General features: G+C 42.1%; 1 protein-coding gene and 1 pseudogene across 3 annotated transcripts in view; both read right to left on the bottom strand.

The window, feature by feature from the left end:
* Positions 1 to 337: 337 nt before the first annotated feature.
* LOC123465119 lies at positions 338 to 2,290 on the bottom strand (annotated as a pseudogene).
* A 923-nt stretch (positions 2,291 to 3,213) lies between these two features.
* LOC102402095 (zinc finger protein 724) overlaps positions 3,214 to 20,670 on the bottom strand; it is a 56,980-nt gene continuing 39,523 nt past the window's right edge. Inside the window, exon 4 of one of the 3 annotated variants that reach the window (XM_044931489.2) lies at positions 3,214 to 3,433. In XM_044931489.2, the coding sequence (XP_044787424.1) occupies positions 3,315 to 3,433 (119 nt within the window). In that variant the 3' untranslated portion in view covers positions 3,214 to 3,314. Of the gene's footprint in view, positions 3,434 to 6,971; positions 7,101 to 20,670 lie in introns of those variants that run through there. The other 2 variants (XM_044931491.2, XM_044931488.2) reach the window with 2 other exon arrangements.

The following is a 20,670-nucleotide window of genomic DNA, read 5'->3' on the forward strand; positions in this document are numbered from 1 at the left end:
AACACTTCATTCATTACAATCAATTGAAACACTAGAAACCATTCACTTTTATTAATAACCATGTATTAATGTCACACAAGGTTGAAATCAAACATTTTACAATCCACAATATGCTGCTGCTGCTAAGTTGCTTCAGTTGCGTCTGACTCTGCGACCCCATAGACAGCAGCCAACCAGGCTCCGCCATCCCTGGAATTCTCCAGGAAAGAACACTGGAGTGGGTTGCCAATTTCTTCTCCAATGCATGAAAGTGAAAAGTGAAAGTGAAGTTGCTCAGTCGCAACCCCATGGACTGCAGTCCACCAGGCTCCTCCGTCCATGGGATTTTCCAGGCAAGAGTACTGGGGTGGGGTGCCATTGCCGCAGTATGATCCATGATTAAATCAGATTAAAAGTACAGAGAAAGATACTCATTTTCTGATAAAAGGATGTGAGGATCATTATTTTTATGACTTTCAAAACAAAGCCTAGGAAACAGTAAACAAGAAATACACTAATTACATGCCTTTTTTGGAAAGGGTTCTAATACATTTCTAGGTTATTACAGACGCTGTCTTTATTTCAACATTGTCAAGTCATATACTTCACTTATGCTGATATTATAAAGATACATCAATATTGTAGTGAACTGTGATTGTGTTCTTACAACTCAAGTGATATAACTATTGAAAATTTAGAACCGACTTTTGGAGAAGTTCCCTGGTGGTCCAGTGGCTAAGACTCTGCATTCCCAATGCAGGGATCTGGGTTCAATCCCTGGTAAGGGAACTAGATCCCACATGCTGCAACTAAGATCTGATGCAGCCAAATAAATAAATATTTAAAAAAATAGAACCATCTTCTGCCTTACTTTAATACATTGGAAGATTACATGATCACTTACATTAGGGCAACCTCGCAGGATACTTCATATCAATGACAAACACCTCCATTTAGATGTTCATTGTACATTTTACGTTAAGGTATCCTTCATCTTCTAATGGAGAATAGATAGAAATAGTTGCAACACAACATAAAAAGGATAATCTTTGAAGCATAAACCGTCAAAAACCTGTTTTCATTCACACTAGAAACAAAGCATAGTATGGATTTGAGCATTGAATTACATTCATTTTGCTTTTCAACCAATCTCAAATCAAGTCATTGTAAACAAAGACACATTGCTATAAAGTGTAGCTTTCTAACAATCAACCTTCGTCTCATGATCCTAGCTAAAATATCCATTTTCTATGTTTTTAAACTATGCATTGTTCTCTATACAGTAATTCTCCTACTAGAGAAAATTTAAAAAAAAAGATGATTGATGAAATACTTTTTAGTATGCAGTCTCTGATATTTATTTCAATTTGATTTTTGATTACTTTTCTACATATTTGTTACATTTCCATAGGTTTCTTGTATAAATTCTTGTTTTCTGATGTATATTTAGGGCAAACGCCTTCCATCACTTGTATCATCACTCTGCAGCATGTGTTCTGAGATGTTTAGTGAGATGACCACCATGACTAAAGGCTTTGCCACATTCTGTACATTTATAAGGTTTCTCTCCAGCATGAACTTGCAAATGTGTAGTAAGAATTGAATTCCGATTAAAGGCTTTGCCACATTCAGTGCATTGATACGGTCTCTTCCCAGTATGGATTCGCTGATGTTTAGTAAGACAAGAACTGTTAATAAAGGTCTTGCCACATTCTGTATATTTATAACGTCTGTCCCCCATATGAATTTGGTGATGTTGAGTAAGACTTGAACTTGTAATAAAGGTTTTGCCACATTCTTTACATTTGTATCATTTCTCCCCAGTATGGATTCGATGATGTGCAGCTAAAGTTGAACTCCGAATAAAGGTTTTACCACAATCTGTACAATGATAAGGTCTCTTGCCACTATGAATTCGCTGATGTCAAGTGAGATGTGAGCAACGGATAAAGGCTTTGTCAAATTCTTTACATTTATAAGATCTCTCCCCAGTATGAATTCGCTGATGTCCAGTAAGAAGTGAGAGACGATGAAAGGCTTTGTCACATTCTTTACATTTATAAGGTTTCTCTCCAGTATGCATTCGCTGATGTTGAATAAGACCTGAGTTCTGATTAAAGGCTTTGCCACATTGTGTACATTTATAAGGTCTCTCCCCAGTATGAATTCGCCGATGTTGGGTAAGATGTGAGCAACATATAAAGGCTTTGCTACATTCTGTATGTTTATAAGGTTTCTCTGCAGTATACATTCGCTGATGTTGAGAAAGTGTTGAGTTGTGATTAAAGGCTTTGCAAATAAATCTGTACATTTGTAAGGTTTCTCTCCAGTATGAATTCGCTGATGTTGAGTAAGATGTGAGTGAAAGATAAATGTTTTCCTACATTCTGTACATGGGAAAGGTTTCCTTCCTGTATGAATTTTCCTATGTCTACTTCTATCGGATGAGTTACAAAGACTTTCCCACATATCTTACACTAGTTTTCTTTCTGTGAATTCTGATAGTCTGCTGTTGAACAAGTTCTGTAGAGTGATTAGAAATTTTACTATATTCACTACAATTGTAAGTCTTCTCTCCAGTATGAGTGCTCTTATATAGAGAAAGACCTGACATCTGATAAAAGATATTTCTACATTTATTACTTTTAGAATCCTTGTTTGAAGATTCAGGTCCCTGATGTTGCATAAGGTTTGAGTCTCCTTCAACCTTATACCCAGTTTTATTGCCTGAATACCCTCTCACTCCATCATAAATACTCTTGCAATTATTGGGGCTGACGCTCTTACAGAAGGGTTGACTCATTTTATTACACACGGAAAGTTCTTCCATATTAACCATATCATGGGATGTATTAAACAATGATGGTTGGATTACATCTCTTCCATTATCATCAACATTATACATTTTGGCATGGGGAAAAAATATCTGTTGGTGGAAGAATAATGACCCCCTGCTCACAGATCCCTCAAGTTGATTATATTGTGAGTTTTCCCCCTCATTTTTAAAATTCCGGTGTTCAGACACGCTTGAATGATTTTTTAATCTGTTACATTGAGTATTGTTGGAATGAGTATTTGTAGTAGAGACTAGACTACCTTCCAGGCTTTCCACGTTTCCTTTCAGAGAACATGTGTTTCAAAAAATGATGGAAATATTTTCTTAAAAACTTACAGTTCTCATCAGATGTTGAAGACTGAAGTTGGTGTTTTCCCCGATTTGACTTGCATTGCTCATTTCTTTTTGCAGTGATGTGTACCTTATGTTAACTGTCTCAGTTTCTTTATGTCCATATAAACACCCTCTCTGTCTTTCATATGCCCTCGTATGTTCCCAGTCATTCATTAAATGTTCTGAGGTGAAATCTTTCATATTTTCCTAGGTTTGCTTTTGGAAATACATCTTCTAACCCTGGATTCTTTAGCATCAAATCCTGGGTATCTTGAGGAGACAGAGCTGAAAGATATCAAATAACAAGTTATTTTACCTACTATTCTCAATGAATATCCTTAAAGATTTAAAGAAAAATGATGACTCCTTTGCTTGTTTAAAAATAAAAAACAGACAGAAGGATCAAGATGCCAGAGGATCAGGCAGAGATGGGAGTTCATCTCTCTCCACAAACACAACAAGAATACATCAGAAATGGAAGAATTTTCACAGAGCCCCTGGTGAACACATGCAGAGGGCCTTGGACAATGAAAAGGTCAAGAAAGATTTCTGTGTTGACAGATAAGACGAGAAAAAGTAGAAGGAAAAGGAACAGGAGAGGAATTGCAGTGGGACCTGAACCTTGGGGCAATCTGAAGACAGGTCAGGTCTCCACATCCAGGGAAGGCCCTCACTGGGGGACCCCAGTTGGGACAGAAGAGGAGCCTCATTCTCTGTGGGAAGAGAACACGCCAACAGTCTGTGGCAGCAGCACAGAGTGAGACCTGTACACAGGGTACTGACCCCTGCCCTGCCCACCCAGCCTGAGAGGGTGTCCACCACTGCAGACAAGGGCTGGGTGCTGGAATGTGGGGTCTGGAGAACAGACCCAGGCAGAGGACTGCTGTGGGCTGTGAGGGGACATCCTGCAGGAAAGACAGAGAGGGAGGAGCTCTATAAATGGGGATGTTGTGGCAGAAGCCTGAACCACCATACAGCATAGCACCATTGCTGACTGATGACCAAAGAAGAAGCCCACCGCAGCTCCTCTCCCTCTGTGCTGGCCCCTGCCTCGCCACCATCCAGGAAGGGCCACCACCCGGGTCGGCTCTATTGAGCCCCAGCCACAGCCTCCCCCTACACACCTCCTCCACCATCAACAGACTCCTGTGCTCTGGGGAAGCCTCTGGAGCAGACACCTGTGGGTTGGCCACATGCACAGATGGAGCTGAAAGCACAGCTAGCCCCAGGGTTAAGGAAGAAAAGCTGAAATCTCTCCTCACAGCTGCACAAACAATGCTTGTACACCCACAACCGGCTTTGTAACCTCAGCCCCTTAAGAGCATCTGAATGGAAAAGCAGACCCCACCCCCCTCACCCAGTCACAACAGGTTTAGCTTTAGCAGCTGTAGACTTTGTGGGCTCATACATGAGGGGACTGGGCCAGGCCAGAGCCTGAGCTGCCCGCACAGCACCACAACGGGTCCAGCTCCATGATGAATACGATCCTGGCCCCTGATTTCAGTGGATCTATGCTGGTGACGTGGTGAAAACAACATCTGAGAGACCCCAGGGCCATGTGCCGGCATACCCAGGGTTAAGGTGGGGTCAGAAGCAATGTCAACACAGGGTCACATGAGACTCACACAATGTGCAAAAGGTGACACACAGAGCACACCCAGAGGTGAATATCCCCAGAGGAGCAATACTTAGTGGTTTCTCTCCCAGTGGGTGTGCTCCAATCCCACCTGCCTCCACCATAGATCAGAAACAAAGTGAAGAAACAGATCTGGGGACTCTATTCCACCAACCAGGGAGCAGACTCCGCCCCTAATAGGGCAGGGACAACCAGAGAGCAATGGGAAACTCCCCTCAATATCCAGGGAAAACTCGGGTCACAATAACAGCAATCACACCCCCCTATCAAGGGGATAAGGACACAAGCCTGTGGATCAACCTCACACTCCAGGGGACAGACACCAGAAGGAGAAACTAGGATTCTGCAACTTTCATTACACAGGACACAAACACAGAAAATTGCACAAAATGATCATACAGAGAAATATGCTGTGGAGGCAGGAACAAGATAAAAGCCTACAGGAACCAATAAATGAAGAGGGGATATTAGTCAGTATAATGATTAATTTCCCCCTTCAATTCAATTTAGTTGCTCAGTCATGTCCAACCGTTTGCGACCCTGTGGATGGCAGCACGCCAGGCTTCCCTGTCCATCACCAACTCCCAGACCTTGCTCAAATACATCATGCGACTGATTCTCTTTGATGTACATTGTAAAACAGTTATATGCCAATAAGAACTTTTACAAAAGATGTCTTTGTATAATCTAAAAATTTTAAGAGCAAGGAACAACAATTAAAAATACGATGGAGAATCTTCTAGGATCTCATGAGAATTTATTTGAAAACACTTTGAGTTTCAGAGATAAACTCTGAAAAGCACAAGTTTAATTGGAAGATGTAGTGACACAAAGACTTCAGTGACTGCAAATTCAAAACAATTCAAACTCAAAACAAACATGGATATTTCAAATGTTAAGTCTCAGCTGTATCTAGAGAGCTAACATAATTTTGAATATAAAAACCAAAAAAGCCTAAATAGAGGGAACCTGCCAAGTTACATATGAAGCTATCACTGTATTAACTAGTTCAAATTATTTTAAACTAAATGAAGCAAAATAGCTACAAGGTAGCCAAAGAAGCTCACCTAAAGAGAGACTTGGACATTATTTTGAACAATAAAAGAGTAGGATGAAACACAACATTATATTTTGTAATCATGTAAGAGGTGAGGTATTCCAAAGCAACATCAAATATCAGAGAGGAAAAAATACCACTTGGCATAAAGGAAAGATTTAGGTTTCAATGTTGTGTAATAAAGAATTTAGGGACATGCCTGATGCTCCAGTGGTGAGAAATCTGCCTGTTAATGCAGGGGACACGGGTTCCATCCTGGGTCAGGGAAGATCCCACAAGCCTCGGAGCAACTAAGCTAGTGTGCCACAACTACTGAAGCCCACCTGCTCCAGAGCCTGCCAGTTATTAATACAACAACTAAACCCGTGCCTTAGAGCCAGAGCTCCAGAACAAGATAGTAGCTCCTCCTAATCACAACAGAGAAAGCCCAAGTGCATCATCAAAATCCCACTATAGCCAAAACTAAATAAATATTAAAATTTCAAAAGAATAAGAGAATTTAGCAGGCTTTGGTCCACAGGTTCTGAAAGTTAGCTTTTACTCTTGGAATTTAAGTTTTTTCCCCTCTTGGAATTTCCTTAGTGACTGAAGTGGCTTTATTACTCTCCGTTGTCCCTGATACTTTATGCTAACAAGAGGACTTACAAGTTGGCTCATAGTTTAATAAGAGAATGACTCAGGTTGTGAAGCTGGTCATTTCACAAAGACCAATGAAGTGACTAGAGGTACGGGACTTTTAGCCAGGTGGGCTTATTAGCCCAACCCAACCTCTAAGGAGGGCAGAATGTTGGAGATGTTATCAACCATGCCTATGTAGCTAAACCCCCATAAAAACTCGGGACTTAAAAGCTTGAGTGAGCTTCTTTGGCTGGCGATACGATTTTCTGACACACCGATATGCCAGGAGGGCAACGGGTCCCTTCGGATGAAGACTATGGGTAAGTTCAAACAAACCCGTTCAGAAGTTAAGGAGCTTATCAAGTCCAAAAAAAGAGCATTTCAGGAAAGACAGACAGAACAATCAAAAGGACTATGGCTCTTACCTCGAAACGAGTCATTTCTGACTCCTTGCTTTCCTCTTTCTCTGGGCTTCACTCTCAGGTAAGATCAGTCTTGGGAAGTGACCCCTGAGTGTTGAAAATAGGCTGTCCAATACTTCGAAAAACACACTGAGGTCCCTGTAACACAGCCACACACAGAGGGAGGATCTCAACAGGTACAAAACAAAATCCTCTACGGCCACTGACACAGGAGGGATTCTGGAACAGAGACCAAACGAGATATTTTTAGTTTTATTGTTTTCTTCAGAACTCGCGGCCCTTCCTGTGAAAACCACACGTTCTAGGCAGACCCACCCTTCAAACCTTAGGCGAGACCCTGACCAAACTCCATACAGAATAGAGCCTCCTTCACCTCTTCGTGGATCAGGGACCTAGCGGTTGGGCAATGCAGGACTTTCAGCAGCGGTCTCTACAAGTTAGAAGGCAGAACTGCCAGAGAAGGACATGGACTCTAGAACTATATTAACAGCAAGCGGACCTGGGCCCCAGGGATACGGCAGCTAAGCTAAAGGACTTCAGAACTTTTCTCGCGATCTGAAGACACACTGGGGACGGGAAAATGGGGATGGTAGTTTGAACGTCCACAGAGACCCCGGAAACCCACGTGTGAAGGACAACAGGCTGTGGGACTACGAAATCCAGATTTTATTTTTTTTATTATTTTTTATTTTTCGAAATCCAGATTTTAAACAAACAAACATACAAACAAACTGACCAGAACTCTCTATCGCTCATTTAAACTCAATTCCGGGTCTGCAGGATACTGCGCATGCGCGGGCGGAAGATCCGGTACAGAGGAAGGTGAATGCGCTACGCCGAGGCCAACGAGAGCGGATGTAAGGGGAGAGGGTGGGACGAGGGCGGAAGCTCAGATACGTAGCAGGGGGCCAGTGGGGGCGGAGCCTTGCTTCCCCTCACCCCCGCCCCTGTCAGTTTTGGGTCTGTTGGTTCTTCTGTCCAGCTGTGCTTCCTTTCTCTACATTTTGATGTCAGTAAATCTCTCTGATTTCCTCTGGAGCAGAGCTGCTTTCTGCCTGTTCTAAGTTAATGTTTCACACAACTTAAGGCTAAAGAGAAAAATTTTGAGAGCTGCCTCTGGGAAGCCGTGCTGTTTTCAGCAAGATGAAAAAAGAGGAAAATTCAAAAGCCCTTTGTGTGAGTGTATGAAGACAGGTGTCTCCTCAGTGACGAAAAGTAGAACATAATCACTTCAGCAGCAGCAGCAACAATTAACAGGATCAATATGTGTATCAACAGATTCTGGCAGGAGTAACAGTATGTCATTTCTGTGGTTATATTATAAACGACAATGCGGGTTCAGGTCTCCCTCATTCTTTCTGGACTCACTTCCTAAGAGAAAAACCAGCTGCCCTGTTGTAAGCAGGTCTCTAGTTACAATTACTGAGGTTTCCTCCTAGCAGTCATCTGAGTGATTCAGTTCAGTTCAGTCCCTCAGTCCTGTCTGACTCTTGGGACCCCATGGACCGCATCACACCAGGCCTCCCTGTCCATCAGCAAATCCCGGAGTTTACTCAAAATCATGTCCATTGAGTCAGTGATGTCATCCAACCATCTAATCCTCTGTTGTCCCCTTCTGCTCCTGTCTTCAACCTTTCCCAGTATCAGGGTCTTTTCCAATGTCACATCTTCGCATCAGGTGGCCAAAGTATTGGAGTTTCAGCTTCGGCATCAGTCGTTCCAATGAATATTTAGGGCTGATTTCTTTTAGGATGGACTGGTTGGATCTTCTTGCCTTCCAAGGGACTCTCAAGAGTCTTCTCCAACACCACAGTTCAAAAGCATCAATTCTTTGGTACTCAACTTTCTTCACAGTCCAACTCTCACATACATACATGACCACTGGAAAAACCATAGCCTTGACTAGATGGACCTTCGTTGGAAAATTAATGTCCCTGCTTTGGAATATGGTGTCTAGGTTGGTCATAACTTTCCTTCCAAGGAGTAAGCATCTTTTAATTTCATGGCTGCAATCACCATCTGCAGGGATTTTGGAGCCCCCAAAAATAAAGTCTGACACTGTTTCCACTGTTTCCCCATCTATTTCCCATGAAGTGATGGGACCAGATGCCATAATCTTAGTTTTTGGAATGTTCAGCTTTAACCAACTTTTTCACTCTCCTCTTTCATTTTCATCAAGAGGCTTTTTAGTTCCTCTTCACTTTGTGCCATAAGGGTGGTGTCATCTGCATATCTAAGGTTATTGATATTTCTCCTGGCAATCTTGATTCCAGCTTGTGCTTCTTCCAGCCCAACGTTTCTCATGATGTACTCTGCATATAAGTTAAATAAGGAGGGTGATCATATAGCCATGACGTACTTCTTTTCCTATTTGGAACCAGTCTGTTGTTCCATGTCCAGTTCTAAATGTTGCTTCCTGACCTATAGGTTTCTCAAGAGGCAGTTCAGGTGATTTGGTATTCCCTTTTCTTTCAGAATTTTCCACAGTTTATTGTGATCCACACTGTCAGAGGCTGTGGAATAGTCAATAAAGCAGAAATAGATGTTTTTCTGGAACTCTCTTGCTTTTTCCATGATCCAGCGGATGTTGGCAATTTCATCTCTGGTTCCTCTGCCTTTTCTAAAACCAGCTTGAACATCAGGAAGTTCACGGTTGATGTATTGCTGAAGCCTGGCCTGAAGAATTTTGAGCATTACTTTACTAACATGTGAGATGAGTGCAATTGTGCGGTAGTTTGAGCATTCTTTGGCATTGCCTTTCTCTGGGATCAGAATGAAAACTGACCTTTTCCAGTCTGTGGCCACTGCGGAGTTTTCCAAATGTGCTGGCATATTGAGTGCAGCACTTTCACAGCATCATCTTTCAGGATTTGAAATAGCTCAACTGGAATTCCATCACCTCCACTAGCTTTGTTCATAGTGATGCTTTCTAAGGCCCACTTGACTTCACATTCCAGGATGTCTGGCTCTAGGTCAGTGATCACACCATCGTGATTATCTGGGTCATGAAGCCTTTTTTTTTTTTTTTTTGTACCGTTCTTCTGTGTATTCTTGCCACCTCTTCTTAATATCTTCTGCTTCTGTTAGGTCCATACCATTTCTTTCCTTTATTGAGCCCATCTTTGCATGAAATGTTCCCTTGGTAGCTCTAATTTTCTTGAAGAGATCTCTAGTCTTTGCCATTCTGTTGTTTTCCTCTATTTCTTTGCATTGATCACTGAGGAAGGCTTTCTTATCTCTTCTTGCTATTCTTTGGAACTCTGCATTAATATGCTTATATCTTTCTTTTTCTCCTTTGCTTTTCACTTCTCTTCTTTTCACAGCTATTTTAAAGGCCTCCCCAGACAGCCATTTTGCTTTTTCGCATTTTTTTCCCCATGGGATGGCCTTGATCCCTGTCTCCTGTACAATGTCACGAACCTCATTCCATAGTTCATCAGGCAGTCTATCAGATCTAGTCCTTTAAATCTATTTCTCACTTCCACTGTATAATCATAAGGGATTTGATTTAGGTCATATCTGAATGGTCTAGTGGTTTTCCCTACTTTATTCAATTTAAGTCTGAATTTGGCAATAAGGAGTTCATAATCTGAGCTACAGTCAGCTTCTGGTCTTGTTTTTGCTAATGGTATAGAGCTTCTCCATTTTTGGCTGCAAAGAATATAATCAATCTGATTTCGGTGTTGACCATCTGGTGATGTCCATGTATAGAGTCTTCTCTTGTGTTGTTGGAAGAGGGTGTTTGCTATGACCAGTGCGTTCTCTTGGCAAAACTCTATTAACCTTTGCCCTGCTTCATTCCGTACTCCAAAGCCAAATTTGCCTGTTACTCCAGGTGTTTCTTGACCTCCTACTTTTGCATTCCAGTCCCCTATAATGAAAAGGACATCTTTTTTGGGTATTAGTTCTAAAAGGTCTCATAGGTCTTTATAGAACCGTTCAACTTTAGCTTCTTCAGTGTTACTGGTTGGGGCATAGGCTTGGATTACCATGATAGTGAATGGTTTGCCTTGGAAACAAACAGAGATCATTCTGTCGTTTTTGAGATTGCGTCCAAGTACTGCATTTGGGACTCTTTTGTTGACTATGATGGCTACTCCATTTTTTCTAAGGGATTCCTGCCCACAGTAGTAGATATAGTGGTCATCTGAGTTAAATTCACACATTCTAGTCCATTTTAGTTCTTTGATTCCTAGAATGTCGATGTTCACTTTTGCCATTTCCTGTTTGACCACATCCAATTTGCCTTGATTCATGGACCTAACATTCTAGGTTCCTATGCAATATTGCTCTTTACAGGATCTGACCTTGCTTGTATCACCAGTCACATCCACAACTGGGTATTTTTTTCTTTTTGCTTTGGCTCCATCCCTTCATTCTTTTGGCAGTTATTTCTCCACTGATCTCCAGTAGCATATTGGACACCTACCGACCTGGGGAGTTACTCTTTCAGTATCTTATCAATTCTTCAGTGCTCAGCTTTCTTTATAATCCAACTCTCAAATCCATACATGACTACTGGAAAAATAATACCTTTGACTACACGGACCTTTGTAGGCGAATATCTCTGCTTTTTAATATGCTGTCTAGGTTGGTTATATCTTTTCTTCCAAGGAATAAACATCCGTAAATTACATGGCTGCAGTTACCATCTGCAGTTATTTTGGAACCTGAAAAAATAAAGTCTGTCACTGTTTACATTGTTTCCCATCTATTTGACAAGAAGTGATGGGACCAGATGCCATGATCTTAGTTTTCTGAATGTTGAGTTTTAAGCCAACTTTTTCACTCTTCCTCTTTCAGTTTCATCAAGAGGCTCTTTAGCTCTTCTTCACTTTCTGCCCTAAGGGTCGTGTCATCTGCATATCTGAGATTATTGGTATTTCTCTTGGCAATCTTGATTCCAGCTTGTGCTTCATCCAGTGCAGCATTTCTCATGATACACTTTGCATATGAGTTAAAAAAGCTGGGTAACCCATGCTTACTGCTAAGACACTTCAGTCGTGTCCGACTCTGTGCGACCCCATAGATGGCAGCCCACCAGGCTCCCCTGTCCCTGGGATTCTCCAGGCAAGAACACTGGAGTGGGTTGCCATTTCCTCCTCCAATGCATGAAAGTAAAAATGAAAGTGAAGTCGCTCAGTCCTGTCTGACTCTTAGCGACCTCATGGACTGCAGCCTACTAGGCTCCTCCATCCATGGGATTTGCCAGGCAAGAGTACTGGAATGGGGTGCCATTGCCTTCTCTGACCCATGCTTAAGCTGGGGCCAAAAGCAGTGCCAATAATAGGATTACACAAGACCTTGCTGGAGAATAAAAGGTGACACATAGAGCACGCTCTGAGGTGAACATTATGAAAGGAGCAATACTCAGTGGCTTCTCTCCCAGTGGGTGTGTGCCAATCCCAACAGCCTCGCACTACAGATCAGAAACACAGCTCAGAAACAGATCTGGGGCTCTATTCCACCAACCAGGGAGCAGGTATCACCACAGAGAGGGCAGTGAAAACCACAGAGCAATGGGGAATTTCCCCTCAATATCCAGGGCAAGCTCTGGTCATAGGAACACAATCAAAGCCCAGATCAAGGGGATAAGGGCACAAACCTCTGAACCAACCTCACCCACCAAGTTGCAGACACCAGAAGGAAGACTAACTAGGTTCCTGTATCCTTCAAAACAGAGATCACAGATAGAAAACTGGGCAAAATGAGATGGCAAAGAAATAGGTTATATAGAGAGAAGCAACATCAAACCCTTCAAGAATCATGAAATGAAGAGGAGATAGGCAATCTAATGATTACTTGTTGCTTTTAGTCGTCTTGCATGGAGACACCAGATGTTTTCACAAATCCTAGGCTCCTGATAAATCTTTAATCCACTTCTTCTCACACATGTTTCTGAGAATGTCCTATTAGATGTTTCAATCTAAAAATCATAGATGATCGTGACAGAAAACTAATCAGAAACTGAGGACACATAAGACAGTGTCCGAGGAAGTGGATTACAAATAAGATAAACTTAATAAAGTTCTAGTTCTTAAGAAATTAAATAAGAAGACAGCCTTTTAAAAATATAGTAGAAACACATGGACGTGTACTCATAGCTATGTGGAGACCAATGTGGGATGGAAATCAACAGAATGGGGAAGACTGGATATCCCTTCAAGAAAATTGATATACTAAGGGAACTTTTCATACAAAGATGGGAAAATAAAGGACAGAAATAGTATGGACCTAACAGAAGTGCAAAACATTAAGAAAAAGGGAGAAGAATACACAGAAGAGAATATAAAAAACATCTTAATGACTAATATAACCAGGACAGTGTGATGACTCACCTAGAGGCAGACATCCTGGAGCTTGAAGTCAAGTGGGCCATGGGAAGGATCAGTATGAATAAAGCTAGTGGAGGTGATAGAATTCCCATTGAGCTGTTTCAAGTCCTAAAAGATGATGTTGCTAAAGTGCTGCACTCAATATGCCATCTAATTTGGAATACTCAGCTGTGGCCACAGGACTGGAAAAGGTCAGGTTTCATTCCAATCCCAAAGAAAGGCAATGGCAAAGGAAGATGAAACTACCGCACAATTGCACTCATTTCACATACTACCAAAGTAAGGTTCAAAATTCTTCAAGTGTGGCATCAACAGTATGTGAACTGATAACTTCCAGATGTTCAAGCTGGATTTAAAAAAGGCAGAGGAACCAGAGATTAAATTGCAAACATCCGTTGCATCATAGGAAAAGCAAGACAGTTCCAGAAAAATATCTACTTATGCTTTATTGACTATGCCACAGCTTTTGATGGTGTGGATGAAAACAAAGTGTGGAAAATTCTTAACAAGTTGAGAATACCAGACCACCTTACCTGCCTCCTGACAAATCTGAATGCAAGTCAAGAAGAAACAGTACTGGACATTTTACAATGGACTAGTTCCAAATTTGGAAAGGAATCTGTCAAGACTGCCTATTGTCACCCTGCTTATTTAACTTATATGCAGAGTACATAATGCAGGGGACGTCGGTTCGTTCCCTGGGTTGGGAAGATCCCCTGAAGAAGGGAAAGGCTACCCACACCAATATTTTGGCCTAAAGAATTCCATGGATTGTATAGTCCCTAGGATCACGAAGAGTGATATATTCAGTTGAGACGAAAATGCAAGGGAGAATGTTAATACAACCTGGAAAATGATTTCCCCAAAATCTTTATTCAAATCACCTATTTAACACTAACAAACACATAACATCAGATCCTGAGATACTGATCAAGTACTACGAAGGCAAAGTGTGTAACTGTGAAATTAAGAAAAGGTGTACCTATTTAATGCTAGGTGTGCCTATTTAATACTATCGGAGAAGGCAATGGCACCCCACTACAGTACTCATGCCTGGAGAATCCCATGGACAGAGGAGCCTGGTAGGCTACAGTCAATGGCGTCGCTAAGAGTCGGGCACGACTGAGCGACTTCACTTTCACTTTTCACTTTCATGCATTCGAGAAGGAAATGGCAACCCACTCCAGTGTTCTTGCCTGGAGAATCCCAGGGACAGGGGAGCCTGGTGGGCTGCCTTCTATGGGGTCGCACAGAATCGGACACGACTGACGCAACTTAGCAGCAGCAGCATTTAATAACACAGAGCTTACACAATTACCACTAACCTAGAATGCAGTGATAGGTTACAGTGAAGGGTGTCAGATTCATGATCTCCAAACAAGAAGATTTAACTTCGGGACCAGGGACCAGGCACCAGGCTTGATCACTCAAGAGGTTTGTGTAGCAGAGTTTTATTAACGTGAAAAAGGGACAGAGAAGCATCTGACTTAGACATCAGAAGAGGGTGGAGAGTGCCCCCCTTGCTAGTCTAAGCAAGGAAGCTATATACTTTTTAAATCAGTAATTAAAAGAAATCAAAAGAATGTCTCAAGGTTGTAAAAATTTTAACAGACCCACTCCGACAATTTATGTTTGAGGATAACAGGATTAGAACTTAACAATAGAAAGATCCTACCAGACCCAGACCCCTTTATTGACTATGCCAAAGCCTATGACCGTGTGGATCACAACAAACTGTGGAAAATTCTTCAGGAGATGGGAACACCAGACCACCTGACCTGCCTCCTGAGAAATCTGAATGCAGGTCAAGAAGCAAGTTAGAGCTGGACATGGGGCAACACACTGGTTCCAAATTGGGAAAGGACTACTCAAGGCTGTATATTTTCACCCTGCTTATTTAACTTATATGTACAGTACATCATGAAAAATGCTGGGCTGGATGAAGCACAAGCTGGAGTCAAGATTGCCAGGAGAAATATCCATAACCTCAGATATGCAGATGACACCTCCCTTATGGCAGAAAGTGAAGAAGAACTAAAGACTCTCTTGATGAAACTGAAACAGGAAATCACTACAATATTGTAATTAGCCTCCAATTAAAATAAATAAGTTAAAAAAACTACTATGTATAAAATAGATAAGTAACATAGATATATTGTATAGCCTAGGGAATTATTCCCATTGTCTTGTGATAACTTTTAATAGAGTATAATTTGTAAAAATACTGAATCACTATGGTATATACCTGAAACTAATGTAATACTGTACATCAACTATACTTAAATTAAGAAAAGAATTCAGGACAAAATAAATATGAGAACACTTTTTTTTTTTTTTTTTCCTTGGAAGAAGAGCTCAACTCAATGTAAAGAAAGGTTCTTCTTTCTTGAAAAAAATAAAAAGAAACTGAAAGAGGAGAGTGAAAAAGTTGGCTTAAAACTCAACATTCAGAAAACTAAGAACACTGCATCTGGTCCCATCACTTCTTGGCAAATAGTTGGGGAAACAATCTAAGCAGTGATAGATTTTATTTGGGGGCGGGGGCTCCAAAATCACTGCATATGGTGACTGCAGCCATGAAAATAAAAGACGCTTGCTCCTTGGAAGAAAAGGTATGACCAACCTAGACAGCATATTAAGAAGCAGAGACATTACTTTACCAACAAAGATCTGTCTAGTCAAAGACATGGTTTTTCCAGTAGTCATGTATGGATATGAGAGTTGGACTACAAAGAAAGCTGAGCACCAAAGAATTGATGCTTTTAAACTGTGGTGTTGGAAAAGACTTTTGGAACTCCCTTGGACTCTAAGGAGATCCAACCAGTCCATCCTAAAGGAAATCAGTTCTGAATATGCATTGGAAGGACTGATGCTGAAGCTGAAACTACAGTACTTTGGAGAGCTTATGTGAAGACCTGACACATTTGAAAAGACCGTGATGCTGGGAAAGATTGAAGGCGGGAGGAGAAGGGGATGACAGAGGATGAGAAGGTTGGATGGCATCACTGACACAATGGACAGGAGTTTGATGAAACTCCAGGAGTTGGTGATGGACAGGGAGGCCTGGTGTGCTGTGGTCCACGCGGTCATAAATAGACAGGACTAAGCGACTGAACTGAACGGAATCAGACCCGCTCCTATAATATAAATTCTAAGATATCAGGATAAGCCAGAAGGCTTTCAGGAAGGAGAAAGAGTCCTCAAGCAGGATCAGTTCAGTTCAGTTCTGTCACTCAGTCGTGTCCGACTCTTTTCAACCCCATGAATCACAGCACACCAGGCCTCCCTGTCCAATACCAACTCCCGGAGTTCACTCAGACTCACGTCCATTGAGTCAGTGATGCCATCCAGCCATCTCATCCTCTGTCGTCCCCTTCTCCTCCTGCCCCCAATCCCTCCCAGCATCAGAGTCTTTTCCAATGAGTCAACTCTTCGCATGAGGTAGCCAAAGTACTGGAGTTTCAGCTTCAGCATCATTCCCTCCAAAGAAATCCCAGGGCTGATCTCCTTCAGAATGGACTGGTTGGATCTCCTTGCAGGCCAAGGGACTCTCAAGAGTCTTCTCCAACACCACAGTTCAAAAGCATCAATTCTTCAGCGCTCAGCCTTCTTCACAGTCCAACTCTCACATCCATACATGACCACAGGAAAAACCATAGCCTTGACTAGACGGACCTTTGTTGGCAAAGTAATGTCTCTGCTTTTGAATATGCTATCTAGGTTGGACATAACTTTCCTTCCAAGGAGTAAGCGTCTTTTCATTTCATGGCTGCAGTGATTTTGGAGCCCAAAAAAAATAAAGTCTGACACTGTTCCCACTGTTTCCAATCTATTTCCCATGAAGTGTTGGGACCGGATGCCATGATCTTCGTTTTCTGAATGTTGAGCTTTAAGCCAACTTTTTCACTCTCCACTTTCACTTTCATCAAGAGGCTTTTGAGTTCCTCTTCACTTTCTGCCATAAGGGTGGTGTCATCTGCATATCTGAAGTTATTGATATTTCTCCCAGCAATCTTGATTCCAGCTTGTGTTTCTTCCAGTCCAGCGTTTCTCATGATGTACTCTGCATATAAGTTAAATAAGCAGGGTGACAATATACAGCCTTGATGTACTCCTTTTCCTATTTGGAACCAGTCTGTTGTTCCATGTCCAGTTCTAATTGTTGCTTCCTGACCTGCATACAGATTTCTCAAGAGGCAGGTCAGGTGGTCTGGTATTCCCATCTCTTTTAGAATTTTCCACAGTTTATTGTGATCCACACACTCAAAGGCTTTGGCATAGTCAATAAAGCAGAAATAGATGTTTTTCTGGAACTCTCTTGCTTTTTCCATGATCCAGCGGATGTTGGCAATTTCATCTCTGGTTCCTCTGCCTTTTCTAAAACCAGCTTGAACATCAGGAAGTTCACGGTTGATGTATTGCTGAAGCCTGGCCTGAAGAATTTTGAGCATTACTTTACTATCATGTGAGATGAGTGCAATTGTGCGGTAGTTTGAGCATTCTTTGGCATTGCCTTTCTCTGGGATCAGAATGAAAACTGACCTTTTCCAGTCTGTGGCCACTGCGGAGTTTTCCAAATGTGCTGGCATATTGAGTGCAGCACTTTCACAGCATCATCTTTCAGGATTTGAAATAGCTCCACTGGAATTCCATCACCTTCCACTAGCTTTGTTCGTAGTGATGCTTTCTAAGGCCCACTTGACTTCACATTCCAGGATGTCTGGCTCTAGGTCAGTGATCACACCATCGTGATTATCTGGGACATGAAGATCTTTTTTGTACACTTCTGTGTATTCTTGCCACCTCTTCTTGATATCTTCTGCTTCTGTTAGGTCCATACATTTTCTGCCCTTTATCGAGCCCATCTTTGCATGAAATGTTCCCTTGGTATCTCTAATTTTCTTGAAGAGATCTCTAGTCTTTGCCATTCTGTTGTTTTCCTCTATTTCTTTGCATTGATCACTGAGGAAGGCTTTCTTATCTCTTCTTGCTATTCTTTGGAACTCTGCATTAATATGCTTATATCTTTCCTTTTCTCCTTTGCTTTTCGCTTCTCTTCTTTTTACAGCTATTTGTAAGGCCTCCCCAGACGGCCATTTTGCTTTTTTGCATTTCTTTTCCATGGGAATGGTCTTGATCCCTGTCTCCTGTACAGTGTCACGAACCTCATTCCATAGTTCATCAGGCACTCTTATCTATCAGATCTAGGCCCTTAAATCTATTTCTCACTTCCACTGTAGGAGACATTGCTGTTATATAATCCCTAGGACAGAGTTTAAACCGAGTTGTTTGTTGTTTAATCATTAGTTCTGGGATTAAAGAAAAAGTCATGTCTAAGATATATAAACACATAAAAAAGTCATTTTATGTGTCTAAGACCAAGGAATGTAGAGGAAAAAAAGGTGTTTGTCCTTTCCTCCTCCTCGAGAATTCCAGACCCCTATCTTCTCTTCGAGAGTCCCAGACACGCCCCCTCCTCCGGGATCCCAGACTTCTTATCAACCTGCCTACGAACTGTTTCTTACAGAAGGAGGCAGAGTATACAAAGGAAGAAAAAGCTTACCAGCATAATGAATTATCCTGAAGCCTTTCTTTCTCAACTCATATATACCCATTTCCCCTCAAGGAGAGATTTCAAACTATTGTGGGAAGCAGAAAATTTAAGAAACATTCTAGAAATGATGGAACCAAAACCCAGCGGGTAGATAAGGGATTCTGGAAGGAAGCTGTCATCACCCAAGCAGGCCAGCTTCCTATAGTTCTCTAACAACACGTCCCTGTACAATGCCCGTTGAAAATTTTCTGAAAAACTCTGGACCAGTGAGTTGAGTCACTGGGCTACCCAGCTGGCTAAGTGGTAAAGCATCTGCCTGCCAATGCTGGAGATGCAGCTTCAGTCTCGTGGTGGAGAGAATCCCGGGGAGGAGGAATTGGCAACCCACTGCAGAATTCTTACCCGGAAAATCCCATGGACAGAAGAGTGTTGGTTCTATGTATAATGGCACTTCAAACTCTATTTTAAATATCTAAATTGCATCTGGGTGCTAAGTCATCACTGCATTTCCCAATGTCTCTAAATTCCTAACACCAAACCAGATCCCAGTGGGGGTGAGGATAGGAGTGACTCCCCATGCTGATCTCTCACAAGAATAGTTTCAACAGTTGAAAGTCGCTGATTCATGTTGAGAATTCATCATGCTCCATAGAAAGCGAGGATGCAGACAAGGGAGAAAAGGCTCTGGGACACAAGGAAGTAGTCTAAAGGCCAGGTCTTGACTATTATAAGATGAAATGGGAAAAAAATAAGATAACAAATGCCTGGGAAGAAAAATTAGGACCAGAGAGCTAAAGGCTTGCAGATTGTTGTTGGGGCATTTCAGGAGGAAAAGCAGACACAGCCCTAGACCCAGGACAGGATATTTACCTGAGAAGCTGCCATTTCCTCCTCTTCTTCCTCCTGCTCTGAATTCTCTGGGTATGTTATGCTGCAAACACACTTCTGAATTTTGAGAAAATACTTTTGATGGCATCAACACAGCCCTTTAACCTGTAACCACCGCTCCTACAGACAGAAGGACCTTGAAAAGCTGAGAAGACCGACCTCTTCTGTCCTGTATCAGGAGAGATTCAGGAGCAATCAATTCCTATGTGGAGACCAGCCTGTGAAGTAATTTCTTGATTGTTCTCTCCTCATAGAGAGCTCCTAACACTCTGCTCCCACAGACAATGTGAGTTGACTGAATTCCCTGATCCAAATGGAGCTAGAGCATCCTTGCTCCCTTTCCTCAGACTGACGCCAGGGCTCAGGTCTCACAAATGGACCAGGAGCCACGTCCTTAACCCGGGCCTCCCTTTACAATCCCCTGGAGCACTTCCAACACACCACAGTGATGCTCCCAAAGGACCAACATAGAAGTCTGTTGGGAGGGCATCATTGAGGTCATTTCCTGACACTGGTCACGTTTTCCTGATGTGAAACCACATGGCTAAATATTCTTTCTGAACCACTTCAATGAATGCAAATCCCTGGTGGTCAGGTTCCCACTCCAAGAAGTTATCAATCTGCAGGTCTATAGTGGGGCCGTGAAAGGAGTCATCAGCAAATCCCATTTTTTCTGATGTTTCTTCCCCCAAACCAACGTTCAGGAGTCCTGAGCTCAAAGCCTCACACTCACCACACCTAAGACCTCTCTGTAGGGGAGGATTTAGGGCAGGAATTTCTGAGAGGTTAAAGCTAGAATCAGGCAGAGAAAACAGGAGAACTTGCAGTTCAGCTTTCCAGTTACCCTGAGTGAAGTGTCTTAGGCTCCCTAGGCTGAGTGTGAATTAATCCATTCAAACCAAGACAAGGATTCTGGTAAGCACTGTGACAGTGTTGAAAGGTTGCCGCTGCGGCTACTGCTCCTAAGTCGCTTCAGTCTTGTCCGACTCTGTGTGACCACCAGGCTCCCTGG

The sequence above is a fragment of the Bubalus bubalis genome, chromosome 18 (genome assembly GCF_019923935.1).
Source record: "Bubalus bubalis isolate 160015118507 breed Murrah chromosome 18, NDDB_SH_1, whole genome shotgun sequence".
Lineage (NCBI taxonomy): Eukaryota > Metazoa > Chordata > Mammalia > Artiodactyla > Bovidae > Bubalus > Bubalus bubalis.